The sequence below is a fragment of the Cavia porcellus genome, unplaced genomic scaffold (genome assembly GCF_034190915.1).
Source record: "Cavia porcellus strain 051 isolate PalLab524CR breed Dunkin Hartley unplaced genomic scaffold, mCavPor4.1 scaffold_5, whole genome shotgun sequence".
Lineage (NCBI taxonomy): Eukaryota > Metazoa > Chordata > Mammalia > Rodentia > Caviidae > Cavia > Cavia porcellus.
The window spans coordinates 59,105,310-59,121,645 of NW_026947488.1; the positions used below are offsets into that span (position 1 = coordinate 59,105,310).

General features: G+C 50.2%; 1 protein-coding gene across 3 annotated transcripts in view; it reads right to left on the bottom strand.

The window, feature by feature from the left end:
* Positions 1-550: 550 nt before the first annotated feature.
* The window catches only part of Rab6b (RAB6B, member RAS oncogene family), a 56,435-nt gene continuing 40,649 nt past the window's right edge, over positions 551-16,336 (bottom strand). For all 3 annotated transcript variants that reach the window (XM_023560226.2, XM_003476730.5, XM_023560227.2), the window contains exons 3-8: positions 14,105-14,158; positions 13,804-13,909; positions 12,947-13,058; positions 12,684-12,777; positions 9,564-9,630; positions 551-4,955 (exon numbers count right to left, since the gene is read on the bottom strand). In XM_023560226.2, the coding sequence (XP_023415994.1) occupies positions 4,891-4,955; positions 9,564-9,630; positions 12,684-12,777; positions 12,947-13,058; positions 13,804-13,909; positions 14,105-14,158 (498 nt within the window). In that variant the 3' untranslated portion in view covers positions 551-4,890. The remainder of the gene's footprint in view (positions 4,956-9,563; positions 9,631-12,683; positions 12,778-12,946; positions 13,059-13,803; positions 13,910-14,104; positions 14,159-16,336) is intronic.

Sequence of the window (16,336 nt, forward strand, 5' to 3'; positions counted from 1 at the left end):
TGTAGCTAGTACAGTTGACTTAAAATTTCCAGCATCCATAGGCCAGCGTGGCTGTGTGCCTGATCTTGGTATTTGAGTCTTCTCTGGAATTGACCCTGGATAACCTGAGACCTGGGGCCTCTGGGATGTTCCTTCACTGGGGTGGGGTGTGGCTGGCTGGTGTCATCTGAAAGGTGACTGTGATTCCCCTTAATTTCTTACCTTTTATGTGATATCTGTAAATAAGAAGAGATATAGCCGCATCTAACCTTCACAAGCCCAGCCATGGCAGGCAAGAATGGGAATCATGGCAAAATACACCTGCATTCTGGTTCTGTCTACAGTCTCTTTCCGTGAGAGTCTGGGAATGTGGGTCTCTAGTGTGCTCACCTTTCCCCTTCAGAGTTGGGGGAGATCTTGGCAAGCAGAGGGGAATATGAGGGCTTTGAGTAAGGGATATAGCACCCAACACCAGAAAGGGTCTGCAGGTGCATACACGCATCTGAAAAAACATTTTTGAATGGCCCCCTTCCCCATATGATTGTACTACTTAGAAACAGACAAGACAGGCTTTGTGTTGAGAATTAGGACAGTTTATTGTTTGACCAACATGCTGAGTCTTTTCCACATTTTACACAGTTTAATGTAAAGTCAGTATGGCCAATATGTCTTCTGAGCCCGTAAGAGATGGAAACGCCACCCTCTGTGCTCCTCACAGCCACTCACTTTAAAGGGATGGGTCAGGGGAAAGTGGAGGGAAGTGGACACATTATGAGATGCGGGCTGGCCTTCAGTGGAGGAGGCTACCTCTTTCCTTGAGGGGACATCCAAATTCCTACTGCAAGGTGTTTCCAATAACATACACCATCCTGGGCATGTCAACCAAACAGGTTTGAAGCCCAGGCTGTTTGGACACTGAGGTCCCTAAATTTTGGAATACTTACAAAGCTGATTTCAAACAAATTAAGAGTCCTAATCGGTATGGGCGCCTAAGACAACCAAAGTAGGCTTGAGGACTTGCTCTCTTCGCAATAGAGGAGCCCAAAGTGCACCTGTATTGTCTCCTAGCTCACTCAAAACATGCTAGAAAGAAGCTGTCCTGACCACGGAGGAGAGATGGCCTGTGGGACACACACACACACCAGTCCTTTCTACATCAGTACGCAGTTTCATCTGGGCACAGGTCAGCAATGGACAAAGGATGCCACCCCACTGCTGCTGCCCACTCCTGACTTGCCTGGTAAGGGGTAAGTATAAGCAAGTCACTGGCTTGCTTCTCACCTGTGAGGCGGGAAGGGTATGCGACCTCCATCTCACTGCTAGGGAAAGGGTCAGTGCCTCACATTCTCTGGGGAGGTAGTTTGGAAACCAGTGAGCACACAGCCTGGAGTGGCTGCCGCACACCTGCACATGCTTGTCTGGGTGCACCTCACACTGCTCTGACTTCTGGCACAGGCTCTGGCCGCCTGGTCTGTCCTAAAACCCTCCCTTGCCTACCCACCTTGTGCTACCAGTGCCAACCCTTTATTGTCACAACTGGTACTGCTAGCCACTGGTGACAGTCACTGCACCCCAGATGGGGCTGCACCTCCTGCTTGCACCTTTTAGTCCTCATTTCTGTTGCCCCACACACTTGAACTTATCTGCCCACTGCTTCCCTTGGGAGCACTGCAGAGTGGTTAGGATGGTGACAGGAAGAGGATGGCAACAGTGATAGCACTGAGCCTGTGGCCAAGAGAAAACCGTTGCCTCTGCCACCAGGCAGGCTGATCTTGGACCACACAGCTAAGCACACTGGGTGCTGATGTCATGTGTGCCTTGGCATGTGTGCTAACTCCCTTGCCAACCTCCACCAGTTCTAACATGAACAGGAGCTTTACTGACAGCATTTGGGACTCAAAGGAAAAGAGGGCCAGAAGAGGATTCTGCTTATTTGCCAGGTCAGAGCTAGTCTTTGAGGAGAGGGGCCGGATGACTAAATGAGATCATGTCCTGAAACAAATCCTCCACTCTGTTGCCTACTAACTCACATGGACTCGGCAGAAGCGAGATTCCTGCCAAGGATGTGGAGGCACTTTCATGCCATCTCCAAGAGGAGCTGACCATTTTATTATTAAAACTTAAGTCAAGGCCTTACACACAAGCAAGCAGGCAGCGATGGTGCCTGCAAGGAGCCAACACACTTCTGTCAAAGAGGTCTGTTTGGTTGCCTTAAAGAGACCCAGGAAGGGAAGGACCAAGGGGAGGAAGGCCAGGGAACAGCAGGGCTCTGGGTAGGAAGAGAGCAGGCAGTACTCTCGCCTGCCGAGGGTACCGGGCTTGGGAGAGCCTGTTCTCAAGGGAAGATGCTGTACAGGCTGGGAAGAGCAGGACTCACTAAGGCCACATCAAGCCACCCAACATCTAGCATCCCGTACTGCTCCTCTAGGGCACAGTGGGAAGACACATCATGGTGCCTTGGACTGTGTATACATGGGAAGGGAACTGAGTTTCTAGTTTGTTTTACAGGATGTTTTAAGAAGAGCTACTCTCCAGGCTAAGAAAATTAAAATCTACCATACATTCATTCACTAAGACACAGTGCAGCTCCCTGTCCACGGGGCTGTCCCAGAGGTGGTAACTGATGGCCTTCACAGCCAACCAGGCCAGACACTTAACGTGGACTCGAATAAATTCTCACGAGGTAAGTAAGCACTCTTCCAACAAGCACCACTGGGGGTGTGCTCGCAGTGGGGGACACTGGCCCACAGGCACGCACACCCATGAATGTAAGTACATAGAGAGGTGGTGGAAATACTCCTGCGGGCTATTTTTGCCTGTAGTTTAACACATCTATGCATTACTTTATTGATGGCAAGACAATCACAAGTTATTTGACAATATTGAGTATTTCTTGTTTCAACACATTGCAGTACTTTTGAATTTCCAAAACTGTTTTCACAATGCAAGTTCCAACTTGAGAGCAGGAAAGACAAGAATATACATTGAGCACATGTATCTCTGTGTGATGATGTGTTTGTGGAAGGTGTATACACAAGTCTATCTCTATATATAATTATGTACACACATATAAAAACTAAACACATGACATTTAAATTACGCTTGTACATTGGTCCTTGCCTTCCGGAGGTGCCAGGTGGTCTCTTGCTTCCTCTCTTCACCTGAAGACAAATTCCTCTCTAGAGATCAGCTCTGACACACAGTCTCCCAGGCTGAAGGCATGTGCAAGCCTACTGCACAAACTTTAGTTCTGCCACTTGTGGGCTGCCATGGCATTTTCTGATAAGTTTCAAAATCCGCTCTAACCATAATCTTGTTGGGAGTTCTGCCTTGTGGAGGAATTCATCCTGCCACAACTCAGAAGCTACTGCAGCCCATTTATGACATGCCTCTGGCAACCTGAATGAAGAACCAAGGCCAGTTGGGCGGGAGCAGATTACAATTTTGGTCAGCCCCAGCCCCCTGGCAGACTTTGTACAGGACTATGGGTACAGAGTCTGGGTCAATTTGGAATGTTGGCTGAGTTATGTTATACAGAAGAGAACTTCTCTTCAGGGATTGGACAGGTTTCAGGATTAAGCCATTCTCAGGAAGGAGTCAATTGGGCAAGGATGGCTCTCTGGGGGCTCCAGCCAGTACTCTCTGCAGCCTTCTGGAAACCCCACTTTAGCTCCACTTCTGGGTGCCCACAGTGCAGCCACAATATCCACAAAGATACACGCACAACGATTTCAACTGTACCATGCCAATGCCTGGAAACATAGCGAGAAATCAGATGTGCGAGGACACTACTCAACAGTATTAGCAACCGAAGATCTGAGAACTTGTGTCTTTTCAGGTGGTGGCTCTGCAGGCAATCCTCCCTTCCCCAGCCACAGAGGGGCCAATAGCATGTGGTACAGGCTCCAGCATCCCTGACATGCCAGGCGGAGGACTTCAGGGTGACATGCTGCCTAGTGTCACACACTGAATTTCTGAGAGTCAAACCAGCTGTGTGTGCTGACCATTGGGCAGGCTGGTTAGAACATCTTGGAATTACATGGGGTGCCCAGTCTGTAAGCCACACATCACCACAGCCTGCAGTTGCCAACAACACCCCGTCCTTCCTATGACCCCTTGCTCTGCTGGTCATTGGGCAGATAACAAGAATGTAGGGTGCCAATGCCTTCCACTCCCTTCATGGCTTTTAGAGGGGGAAACGAGAGGCAGAAGCAGTCCCCCAGGACCCTGCTGTGGGCATCCTACAGTCCACAGGCCTTTGTTTCAGCTCAGGGTCCTGCTAATGCCAATGTCCATCACTGCCCATGGAAGGCCTGAGCAGTTCTACCTCTCCGGAAGCTGTTCAACCAATGTTTGATTTAATCATTCATGGGCCTGGATGGTGGGGCCTGGTTGGTCTGGGCCAGATGACCTGGCCAGGAGCCTAATTATGTTGCTCAGTTAATTGCTTTAATTTACTGGGTTAGGATGGGAGGAAGGCAAAGGTGATTAACAGTTCAAAGAGAACAGGAAGGAGGGGGTGTGTGGAAAAGGTTCTCTGTAAGTTTACAAATATACAAAAACAAAAAGCACATCTTTCAAATAAAAATGACTAATTTTTATCTGGCAAAAAGTTGTATACACATGATTTAAATTTTTTTTTTAAATTTTAACAGTTTTTGGCAATCTTAATAAAGTACAATATATTACAACCAAACCAAAAAATAGTTGTTTAAGTAACAGCTGTTAAGAGTGATGTGAACCCTGATGCCCAGCCTCCCTCCCTACCCCACCCTACTCCTAGAGACAGAGAGAAAAGAAAAATCCTCCCATCTTGGTAAAACTTGTCTCCCACCCCCATTAGGAAGCTAACCAATAGGAAGCAACACAACAAGCGAGTAGTGTGTAGGAAGCCTTGGGTCGGGCTCTGCATTAGCAGGAGCAGCCGCCCTCGCTGGCTGGGGGCTCCTGGGGTTTGTCCAGCTTGATGTCAATCACTGCAGGAGGTTGGGCTAAGGAAGATGACTCTCAAAGTGGCCACCCTGTAACCCCTTAATTGCTGCTGTGTCCCTCTGCATACACCCAGGGTTTCAGAGCTAAGCCCTGGGCACAGCACAGCCCTGTCTTAGTACAGTGGCTTCCCACAGTGAGCTCTGTTGACACGGTGCCATAACTTGGTACAGGTATACCCCCTCCACACATTTCTCATTCTGGCACTTAAGCCTTCCCAAAAGTTGGTTGGCTCTGGCTCACTTAAGCACACCCTGAGGACCCGGCAAGTGGATCTTCTCCTTTGCAAACACACCCTCTGCTTCCCTTCTTTCCTTCGTGGATGTCATCCCCTCCCCTACACCTAGCTCCATCCCTAGCCCCACTTATAAAAACTGTCCTGCCTCTGGTCAGTGCTCATATGAATCAGGCCCTCTCTGTGCTAGCACTGCCCTGGCTTTGTAGATGAGTCACCACACTTCAACGGATATTGTGGGGTGGTGAGCAAAGCACACATCATCCAGCAAGGACGCCGAGGAGACTGGATACAAACACAAAGCTATCTGAGTTTTGTTTTTAATTACCCTGGGGCTAAGGATCAAATCCACACCTTGAACCCTTGAACATGGTAAGCACTCACATACTCGAATGACTTGCACTACCACTGAGCTACATTCCCAACCTGGAGTTCTGCTCTTAAATGACATAGCCATGCCACATCCCTTTTGTACTGGTTCTCAGCCTCAGCACCACTGACACTGTGTGCCAGCCAGTTCTTTGTTGTGAGGGCTGTCCCGCGCAGGTAGGCTATTAAGGAGCATCTAGCATCTAGATGTTGGTTGAGAAGCCTAACAGATTACAAGACAAAAGAAAAACACTTGAAAAACAGAAGCTTATTTAATGCTTCATAAGTACCATTTAGGTTGATAGCACCAATGTACATTTTGAAACTTTAAAGGTGGAAGTTAGTGGGGAAGGGAAAGAGGAAATTTAAAGGGGTAGATAAAAGCTTCAATTGAAAAAAAGTTTGCGTAAAAGGAATTATTTTGATTGAACATATTTTATTTGATTAGTTACTTCTGGACCACACTAAATCAACTGTTAAGCTGCAGGTGAATTGTTCAGGTGAGAATGCTGAAAAGCTGCGCATAAGCGCACTGTGAATCACTTGCCAACTGTACTTTATGGAGCTTACTTTATGATTTAAACTACTGTACTGTACACAGGAGTCAGGTTACCTTCTCCTTATTTATATGAAAGTATACTATATACTTTGATATTTGAAATGTTAGGTACTTGAAAGGCCACTTACATTTCTAGAAAAGATTGGATTTTATGCAATCTCTTTTCCTGAATAAATAACAATTTAAAATGGAGAAAAAATGTCTGCGGAGGTGCCCAATGTCCTCTGTGGGGACGAGGGCGGTATGAGTTGTGGCTGAGAACTGCCGGTCTAGCTGAAGGGCTGGTGACTATTACGGTGCTGTATCTTACCCAATGTTTGGAAGTTACCTGACTGTCATTAAAAATAAATCACTGCATGCACAACCTGATCCAGAATCAGGTTGTATACTGTACAACACTTCGACACTGCATCCAAAAAAATCTCCTGGAAAGCTTGTTAAAAATGAACTTTCCTAGGCCCTGCCTTAGTAGATCTAAGGAGGGGCCCAGGATGTGAACTGTTAACAAGTTCTTTCTTCAGACAGTACTATACATAAGTACCTGGGAAACAATTTCACAGACACTTCTGGAACAGTACCACCTGCACAAACCTTCTGCAGTAATGAAAATATTTTACACCTGCACTGTCCAGTATTAGAGCCATCAGTAACATGGGCAACTGAGGACTTGAAATTTGGCTACTGCAGGTAGAGAAGTGAATTTTTAACTGAATCCAATTTTACCTGACTTAAAACATTAGCTATAATTTTGGAATGCAGAGCTTTAGACCATTTACCAGGAGCTTTCGTACATAACATCTCATTTTCCCTTGAAATGCCACAAGCACACTGACTTACAGCATTCCAGGTTTATAGTAAAGAACAAGGATGGACAAAGTGCACCCAGTCTAAAAATCCCCCGAAGAGAAAGCTTACTGTGGACGTTTCCCATAGGCCCTGAGCGGCTTGCTACGGATCTTTCCTGTGGGCAGAGCAAAGCGAGTCAGCCTTGTCTCTTGGGCTCACAGACCTACTGCTTCTTCTTTTTGGCTCCTGAAATAATGAGAGAACCCAGACAGCCTGTTGTGATGGTGCCCAAATGGCTGGGCATGCTAGCAGCTCTTGACTCTACGATCAGCCCAAATCTGTGTGTGTGGAGCATCAAAGTACTGGCCCAGTGCACTTGTGGAATTCAATGGCCGCAGGACACAAATATTTGGCTTTGGTCACAGCTCTGTCAACTAAGCCAGCTGGGAGGCTTGGGGCATGGTCTTCCCTGTGGGGGGCCTCACTGTCCTCTCTCCTCTGGACCATTTCATACATGCCCAACTTACTGCCATTCCTTTGATTATGCCAGCTTTGCTCAGAAAGAGCCCAGGGCCCATGTTTTAGAGGTATACTGTTTGGGCAGAAATCAGGAGAGGGACCTTGTGTGTGCAGATCCAGCAGCGGCTTGTGGCTCTACTGTTTTGTGACTCCTCAGTGTCTTTCCTCATGCCACCATCTTGAGAAGGCACAGGACAAGCAGGTAGCAGGTTGCTGGACAGAAAGGCTGATTGGCTAGCCCTGGGGGGCCTTCTATATTGGGTCTGAAGATGAGAGACAACAGTCTCTCACCTGCACCTAGAGGCAGAAGACAAAATATCCGAGCTCACACACTTGCCAGGACCTTAGCAGAGTAGATAAGGCCATCTCATACATCACAAGGTACTGTGTGGTTGGTCTTGATGTTGAACACAACTTGACATAACTTCAAAGTACTGTGTACCTCTTCAAAGATCTGATTTGAACCATCAGTAAATAGAAGCACTGTACCATTCTGGCTAAACCACAGTGACTGCTGCCTGCCTCTAACTGGTCCCTTTAGGGCTCTGTTTGAGGCTGGTCCAGCCTCTGTCTTGTAGAAGGCCTAAAGAGTGGGCTTCTGGAGAGTGAGGGGAAGCTGGGTCTGCCAGATGGGGTTCCCATAGCTGGTAAAAGGGACACAAGTGACCTCATCCTTGTAGTTTTTGCTATGTGTCCTCTGTAGTTTTTCTCCCCAGGGTTCTCCAGGTCACCCATAGTTGGTTGCCATGCTAGACACTATGATGAAGATGTGCTAAGATGTCACTCTGGACCCATATGACCTAGCATGGGGCATGGGTCTTTGGGGGGATGGGGATGAAACAGTCACCACCTCCCTTGGTCAGTGGGCCACATCTTCACAGTGGGCAGGATGAGATCAGGCTGTCTGCAGCCCTGCTCCTGCTGGCAGGTGTGCAGGGAACACCTACACCTTGATTCTTCCCCCCTCAGGCTGCCTTCTGTAGGTTCCTGGCACCTCAAAGGAGGTGCATGTGACAGATGACACCATGGGGTTCTCTCCCAAGGTGTGGTGCCCAGCTCTTCCACTGAGCTTTGAGGAGTCCCTGACAGCCCCCAAGAGTGCTTCTTCACCCATAACTGGAGTCTCGTGACTAAGCAACCAGGACACAGTCCTCACACTGCTTCCCCTGAGCTATGTCTATCCTATGGGAACACACTGACTACTGCATGACCTCTGGGCACTGCTGGGGAACCTGCTCTTTGGGACTCAAGTATACTCTGAGGCTCTCAGTGTCCCAAACCTGATCCCCCCTCTGGCATAGACTACATCAAGCAGAGGGGAGGGACAAGTGTGGCCAGGACGTCAACTCCTTTTGGCTTCCAATATTAAACTACGTGATTCAACCCTCATCAGCCTGAAGTTGCCCTCTGACTTCTGAGACCATTCTCTGATTAGCCGCAGGTATCCCCCTATGAGAATGAGTGCAGGATGCTGGGAAGTTGCTGTGTAGAGACTCGTCCCATTCTGAAGGATACAGGCTGACTGAGCACTCAAGTCTCCAGCGGCTTACCAGCCAGGGACCTGACTAGGTGCAATCTAGGCAGTTCTCCTCCTGTCCTCTCAGATGCACTCTGAGGAAGTTTCCCCAGTGGAACTGGGCTGGAAGAAGAAGGAAGCCCCAGTATGAACCCTAACTCCTCAACTGACATGCCGTGGGGCACTAGGCACATCGGGCAACAACTCAATTTCAGCACCTAAGTGTGGGCTCAGATTTGGGCTCCACAGTCATGAGGAGATAGGGCTCTGTGGGGCTGGGCCCAGGAAGCAGGCAGGACATGGAAGGAGTCATCTTGTGTGGACCAAGACATGGTTCAGTCACATTCATGGGCCACACAAGCCTTCCCTGTGGTGGAGTCTACCTTTCCTCGTGAAAAGCTCAGGCTGTTCACAACAGAATGGCAGAGCTGCTTCTTTTCCCACCCTACCCTCCACCCCTGCGCCATATACTCCCTCCCTCAGTGCTGAGGAGGGAGCGGCACTGACGGCTAGAGCTGGACAGGGCTGAGAGACACCCAGCTATAGCGCTAAGTGTGAGTGAACAGCTTCTCTGGCACATCCCTCACTCAAGTGGCAGAGGAAAAGGATACTCCCTTCTTTGCTTTTCTCCTGGACATTCTCCATGCCGGGCAGAGCGGATGCCACACGTCTGAAGAGCTGCCAAGACGGGGAGACGCAGGGTGAGCCCTGTACTGCCCGGCCTTCCCCCACCCAGTCATGGCTCTACCCTCTGGCTTCCCCTTGTCTGCTTGCCTTCATGGGCAGGCGGGGCTCCTCAACTCTCTGCTCCCCCACTCCAACCCGGGCTTCTCACAGAGCAGGTCAGTATGTGGAAGGGGAGAACAAGGCCACCACTTCTCACCTAAGCAGGCTGCCCACAGGGTCACCAGCGGGGAGCTTGGGTCACAGCACAGACTGAAAGGACCTATTCTGGTGTAAAGAATGAGCCAGAGCCCTTGTGTTTAGGCCCTTAGGTGGCCTTTGGCTGCTGCCCCCGTAGGGACTGGTGTAGGAAGCCAACCTGGACCTGCCCAAACAACTCTCTTTATAGACTCCACAGTCTGCAGGCACTGCAGGCAACAAGTGGAGCCAGGGCCACAGTCAAATGAGGGGTGTGGGAGTAAGGACGTGACACTGTAGGGCTGTGGGGCTGTGATGGTGACGTGTCTACTATATGTGTGAGACATGTGTGTGTTGCCTAGGGTTATGTGTACAGTGTATGCTGTAAGTGGTACACGTGTGCATAAATGCATAAATGCACATATAAATGCATGTGGGTGTGAAGAGGTGGTGTTCTTCACCACCACACAGAGGTAGATCTGTGTAGTGTGGGGAAAGGCGTATTTGGTACATGGGTATGGGTGAGCATGTTCTCTACACATGTGAGTCTGTGTCAATGCCAGCATGTTGGGTACAGGTGGGCTGCAGGGCTGTGCCTGGTAGGGGAGGTGCTGACACATGAAATCTTGGAGGTAACCAAAGACTCCAAACTTCTACGCTATGAATGCCTGCATTCTCCCAAAATTCATCCATTGAAACCTACTGTGATAGTTTTATGGGTGGAGCTGTTAGGAGGTGACTGATCCTGAGGGCAGAGCCCTGGTGAACGGGATTAATGTCCTTGTGGAGGAAGCCTGAGGAGCCTATGTGTCCCTTCCATGTGACGGCAGGAGGTTCTACCAGGAGGCACACGCCCACCAGACACTGCCACCATGTTGGTCTGGGACTTACTAGCCCCAAGGACTATGAGAAACAAATTTCTGTTATTTATAAGCCACACCATCTGTGGGATTTATATAGCTGCTCAAATGGACAAATCAATGAGAACTGCTCCTCAGTCCCTAAATACCAACTGCAGGAACTCAGGGGGCCACTGAAGAGCCACCTTGAAGACAAGGTGAGTCTGACTCATGGCATGATCCTAGGCCCAGTCCTCTGTGAGCACCTGGCAGCCTGAGCCCCAGTAAGGAAGAGCCCAGCAGAGCCTGGGCCCCACAGGCAGGCTGCAGGGGTGTGGACATGGAGGGCCTGGATGCTTCCCTCTACAGCCTGGCCAAGGTGGCCCACTCTACCTCTCTGCCTATCAAAATGGCCACAGCCTCTGCCAGTGGCCACCCCACCAGTCAGCATGAGCCTCTTGGGTTGGGTGTGGGTTTCTGTGACCCTATGATGTCACGTTTGGTGTGCAGGAGTCTGCACTGCACAGAGACCTCTCTTCTGAACCCCATGGGTTAGAAACGACCGTGTTTACCTTCTGCTGAAACCACTGCCCAAGCTCCAGTGCTTTCTAGGATTACGGGCAGCCCACATGTGCACGGTGGAGCAGGTGCTTTTTGCTCTGTGGCCCACCTGGCTTCCCACAACTTTTCCTCAGGGTCCCCAGAGAGCGGCAGCCCAGCCTCCCCTGCATGAAGCCCCTGACTCACACCTGACACCCACAAAAACCAGCAAAGGCGGATGCAGCTGTGTGGAGGGCACTCTGACAGGGCAGCAGAGCCTGAATCCCAAGAGATCTGGGGTCTCCTTCATGTCACCAGTGCCCCTCTGACTCTGACCCTGCCCACTCCCCTGCTATCCTGCCTTCTCTACCACCACTAATACCCTCCACCTGGGGTGAGGCATCACTGTATCCAGAAGCTCCCAGGCAGCGCTGGTGCTGGGGGTAGAAAGGACACCGTACCAGGCCATGCTTCTCCTTCAGTCCCCTACCCATGCCATAGCACCCTGCCACCGGGCCTCTGCTCCCATTGCTGTCCCTGCCCAGGATGCTGGCCACCTCCTTAATCTCAAAGCTGGGTCATCCTCACCCCTTTGGCAGTCTGGTGAAACTCAGGGTCTCCTTTTAATGTGTGAAACTGATTACATGGGATTCTGAAGAAAACTATTTGGTGCCGAATTAAACTTCCTAGTATTTAAAGATGCCAATGTGTGGCACAGTGAGACCTGCCCTTCCTAATGAACACATGACACAGCAAGAACCAGCAGTAGGTGTAGTACCGAGTGTGATACCAAAGTACTGATGCGTGTAAAGTCCAACCTGCAGTGACAGGAGGCAGTAAGGAAACACCTGTGCTTTCTGTCAGCCGGAAAGCCACTGCACTGATGTCTACAGCTGTCATGAAGAATATCCTGTGCTGCAGTCACAGGCCAGTGACAGGAAAAGTGGGGTTTTCTCTAGCCAAATTGCGCACCTGTTGAATCTCGTCCTGGGACTACCCGGGGTGTGTAGATCTGGGCTAAGCACGGTGCTCGGAGGCCCAGCCCTACGCTCCACCTGGCCTCCCTGCTATGAATTCAGTCCCATGATGGTGGGCTCTTTGCTCCAAGCCTCAGTTGCCCTCCGTGGTCCCTAGCACTTGTCAAGCATAAGGCACAAGCCCAGGATGTTGATGGGATTACATTTCTACATCTCTTATCCAAAGTAAGGCAAGATGCTAGGACCTGTGGCTTCCCTCAGACACTTGGGAGTCACTGTTGGACACTGACACAGCAGGGGCCCAAGACTGGTCACTGGTAGGGTAGTCCTGACAGCCCCCAAAGGGGTGACCCCTCTTTCATGTGCTTGAGCTCTGGACATTCGCTCCTTCCCCATTGGGAAGGTTTATGGATTCTCTGGTTGGCTGCCCCAGCCCAATCGAGGGCCAGCAGGTACTAACCCAAGACAACACCCAGAAGCCACGCATACAGGGCCAGTACCAAGTGTGCCTCACCTGCTTCACGTTGTAACCGGTCTTTGCGCTGGTCTCAATGAACATGACGCTCAGTTCTTTGGCACGCTGCTCCCCTTCCTCGATGGTTATCTGCCTGGAGATGGGGGAGGGGGAAATCAGTTCTGTGGAAGAGCAGCCCCTGGCAGAGGCGGGGGAAATGATGTGAGACGAGGAAGGACTGCCCCACAGGACAGCGGGAGCTGAAGGGGAGAGAGGGGACAGATGGGCTGTGCAGCCCCGAACCTCTGTGCCCAAGCTCCTACCTCTTGTCTGCCAGGTCCGTCTTGTTGCCCACCAGCATGATGATGACGTCACTGCCCCGCTCTGTCCTGACATCGTCAATCCACTTGGAGGTCTGCTGGAAGGAATTGAGATCTGGAGGCAGAAAGTGAGGATAAACTACAAGTGAGGGATGGCCTCAGAAGGGGACCGGGAGCAGCAGGAGAGAGAGTCTGCACTCTGACTCCTGCCCCAGGGCAGCACTGTCCACACTGGCCAGGCCCACTGGGGGCTCACAGGGAGCAGCGCCTGCCCCACAGCCCTGAGAGCCCTCACACTGCCCAGCTGCCCTTTGAGGGAGTGGGCACTCCAGCTAGAAGGTTACTGTGTCATGATGTCTACCAGACATGGCTTCAGAGGCAAACAGAGCTGGCCATGGTGGCTTAGAGCAGAGTGAAAAATGAATGCACCTGATCTGACTGAGCCGGGAAACTGAGGAACGGAACAGGGGATACAGCAGCCCCTAGGGAAGCGGGAACTCTACAGCGCAGTCTCCTCACAATGGAAGAGTAGGGGAGCAGCTCCCCTCCAGGTAGTCTGGTGAGAAGAGGGGAGGCCAGCTGACAAATCACAGCTGCTTCTTCTCAGGGACTAGCACCTTCTCCCACACTGGCACACTGACACACACACACACACACACACAGTTAGCACAAGGCAGGGGCAGAGAGGCTGGAGCCAGGCCAGCTTCAGCAATTCACCCTCTCTAGCCCTAAGCACTGCATTCCTGTTTTTCAGGAACACACATGTGCATGTGTCTGTAGATCCCTGCGTGGGCAAGGTCACACCTGGGCCCTGGATCCCAACAGTGACCGTCCTTCATGCACAGACCCTTGTCACTCACTTGTGATGTCGTACACCACCACAGCTACCGTGGAGTCCCGGATATAGCTGGGGATCAGGCTGCGGAACCTTTCCTGGCCAGCAGTGTCCCACAGCTGCAGACGAACCTGCAGGGCCAGGGTTGGAGGGGTCAGTGGGCTCCTCCTGCTGTAAAGGGCTGGGGAAACAGCTCTACAATGCTGGCACCACCAGCTCCAGCCCCCCAGGCTAGGCACACTCTCTGGAATGCCCAGTTAAGGATCCCAGGACACAAGCCCATTGGAGCGCCCCTTCTCCTCCCCATTCTAAAATCAGGTGCTCACCGTACGGTCCTCCAAGTACATGGTTTTTGACAAGAAGTCAATCCCAATGGTTGCCTATTGGAGAAAAACACAGAAAGGTCAGAACTGGAAAGTTCTGCAAAGCAAGAGGGAAAAAGCTCAGTGGCCTCAGACAGTGACATAAACCACCAAGAAAGGATATCCATGCCACATCTGGTGCAGGCTCTACAAGCAATGTTCCTCTCAGATGAAGGGAGCCTGAACTAACCATGGGCAAGAGCAATTTTTTAAGGGAGAATATTCTTTGGAGTAGGAGAGAAAAATGGGAAGAAGTGACAAGAGCAAAAGGTACAGAGAACAGATCGCATCCAGAATCTGCCAGCGTTTCCAAATCCTCTCCTCTAGGTCCTGGAACACAGGTGTGGTCTCCCCGCTGTCCTGAGAAGGATCTTGTCACTGGAGGGGAACACAGAGTAGACGGCCAGCCTCTGGTGACAGCACAGCAGACCATGCAGAATGACATCTTGTCAAACACCCCACTGGCTCTCTTCTTCTTAAGCCATGTTGGGGCTTAACTGTCACCAGCATCCCTGTGCCACCCCTGTGCCTCGTTTGTCCTGGCAGCTGGGAGAGGCAGCCAGCCTTGCAACCAGACAGCCACTCATCTGCTGTGTGGCCTTGGCCAGGCCACCCAAACTTGATGGGCTTATGCTCACACAGTGCCATGAGTAGGAGCTAAGACAATTTCAGTGTGAGATGGAGAATCACTGCCGTGCAATTAACAACAAAGACTCAGCCTTGGCCTGAGCGTCCAGAGCATTGATTGGGTGCTGTGTGGTTTCCCACATGATTAGAGTCCTTGGAAGTCGTTTGAAGCCATGTTCTTGAAAAAAAAAAAAAGAGTTTAAGGATTTGGGGAAATGGTCACTGAGTGAAAAAGACACTATACAACACCACGTGTAATGTGATCCCAACTTGACTAACTAAAGTAGATATGAGTATTTTTCATATTTTTTTCTAATATTGAAGTACTGGGATACACTTTGTACCAGTGTCTGAATAGTGACATTATGGGCAAATTTTTGTTCCTTCATTATACATTTTCTACCATGAACATACATTTCTGAATTTAGAAGGAAAGGTCTTTTAAATAAAAACAAAGTTTAAATAAAGTTTCAAAGTGTAGCAAACTATGAATCAATTGTAACTATGAAAAGTACAACCAAGGGAGGCCCATGGAAATAGGAAAGCTCAGGGTCCCAGCACCCTAGATGGAATGCACAAGTGTGCAGTGTGTGTGTGTGTGTGTGTGTGTGTGTGTGTGTGTGTGTGTGTGAGTGCAGGCCTATTAGCTAATAAAATCACATGCTCAACTCATCCCCTTGGGTCACAGAAGGGCTGCCTTTGGAAGGAATAAGGTCACAGAACACAAGCAAAATCACATGCAAAACACTGAACATGGCTGTATCATTCTAGAATTCTGTTTTAACATGAGGTTCCAGGGAGTTACTGTTTGCTGGAGTACAGGCACTGGGCACACATGTTAGACAAAGCCCAAGCCAACCCAACCCGACCCAACTACTTTGGTGATGAAAGCAGAGACCTGGCAAGTTGACCCTGTCAGTCTGTGACAGAGCTGGCAAGCTCAATGCCAAAATCTGGGCAGCACCTGGGCTCTTTGTAGCCTGGCTGTGCAGTGTTCTGCCTAGAGCCACCAGGGAACGAGTCTGGAACATGGTAATGTGGGCACAGCTTCAGTTTTGGGCAGTCACACACCTTCTTTTATTGATGGATCTTGAGGGGCAGTACTGTCTCCTCACACCCTTAGGAGATGTGCAGAGCAGTGAGAAACAACTCAACAGTGGTCATCAGGCTCCTTCCGCGGACTCACTGTTGAGCCAAAGCCACACGCATAGGCTCAAGACGGAAGGCCAAGACTGCCAAATGACCTCAATATATAATTTCAGATGTGTAAAAGGCTCTCCATGGCTGTGAGAGACTCTATTTCCCAGCTTCCTTTGCTGCTGGGCGGCTAAGTTCCAGTCAAGGCTGTACACATCTTCAGGGAAGGGTCCTCTGTGGGTGAATGTGCCCACAGCTGCCTCCTTTGGCTGCATCCTCCAGGTGAAGATGACACAGGAGTGATGACAGATTGACACAGCTTGATTCCTTCATCCTGAGATGCTATCTCAGCAGTGCAAGACTGCTTATTCCCAGATTGTGTGACACAGACTTTATCCTCTGTCTTAAGTCACTGTCATTCTGAGTTTCTGT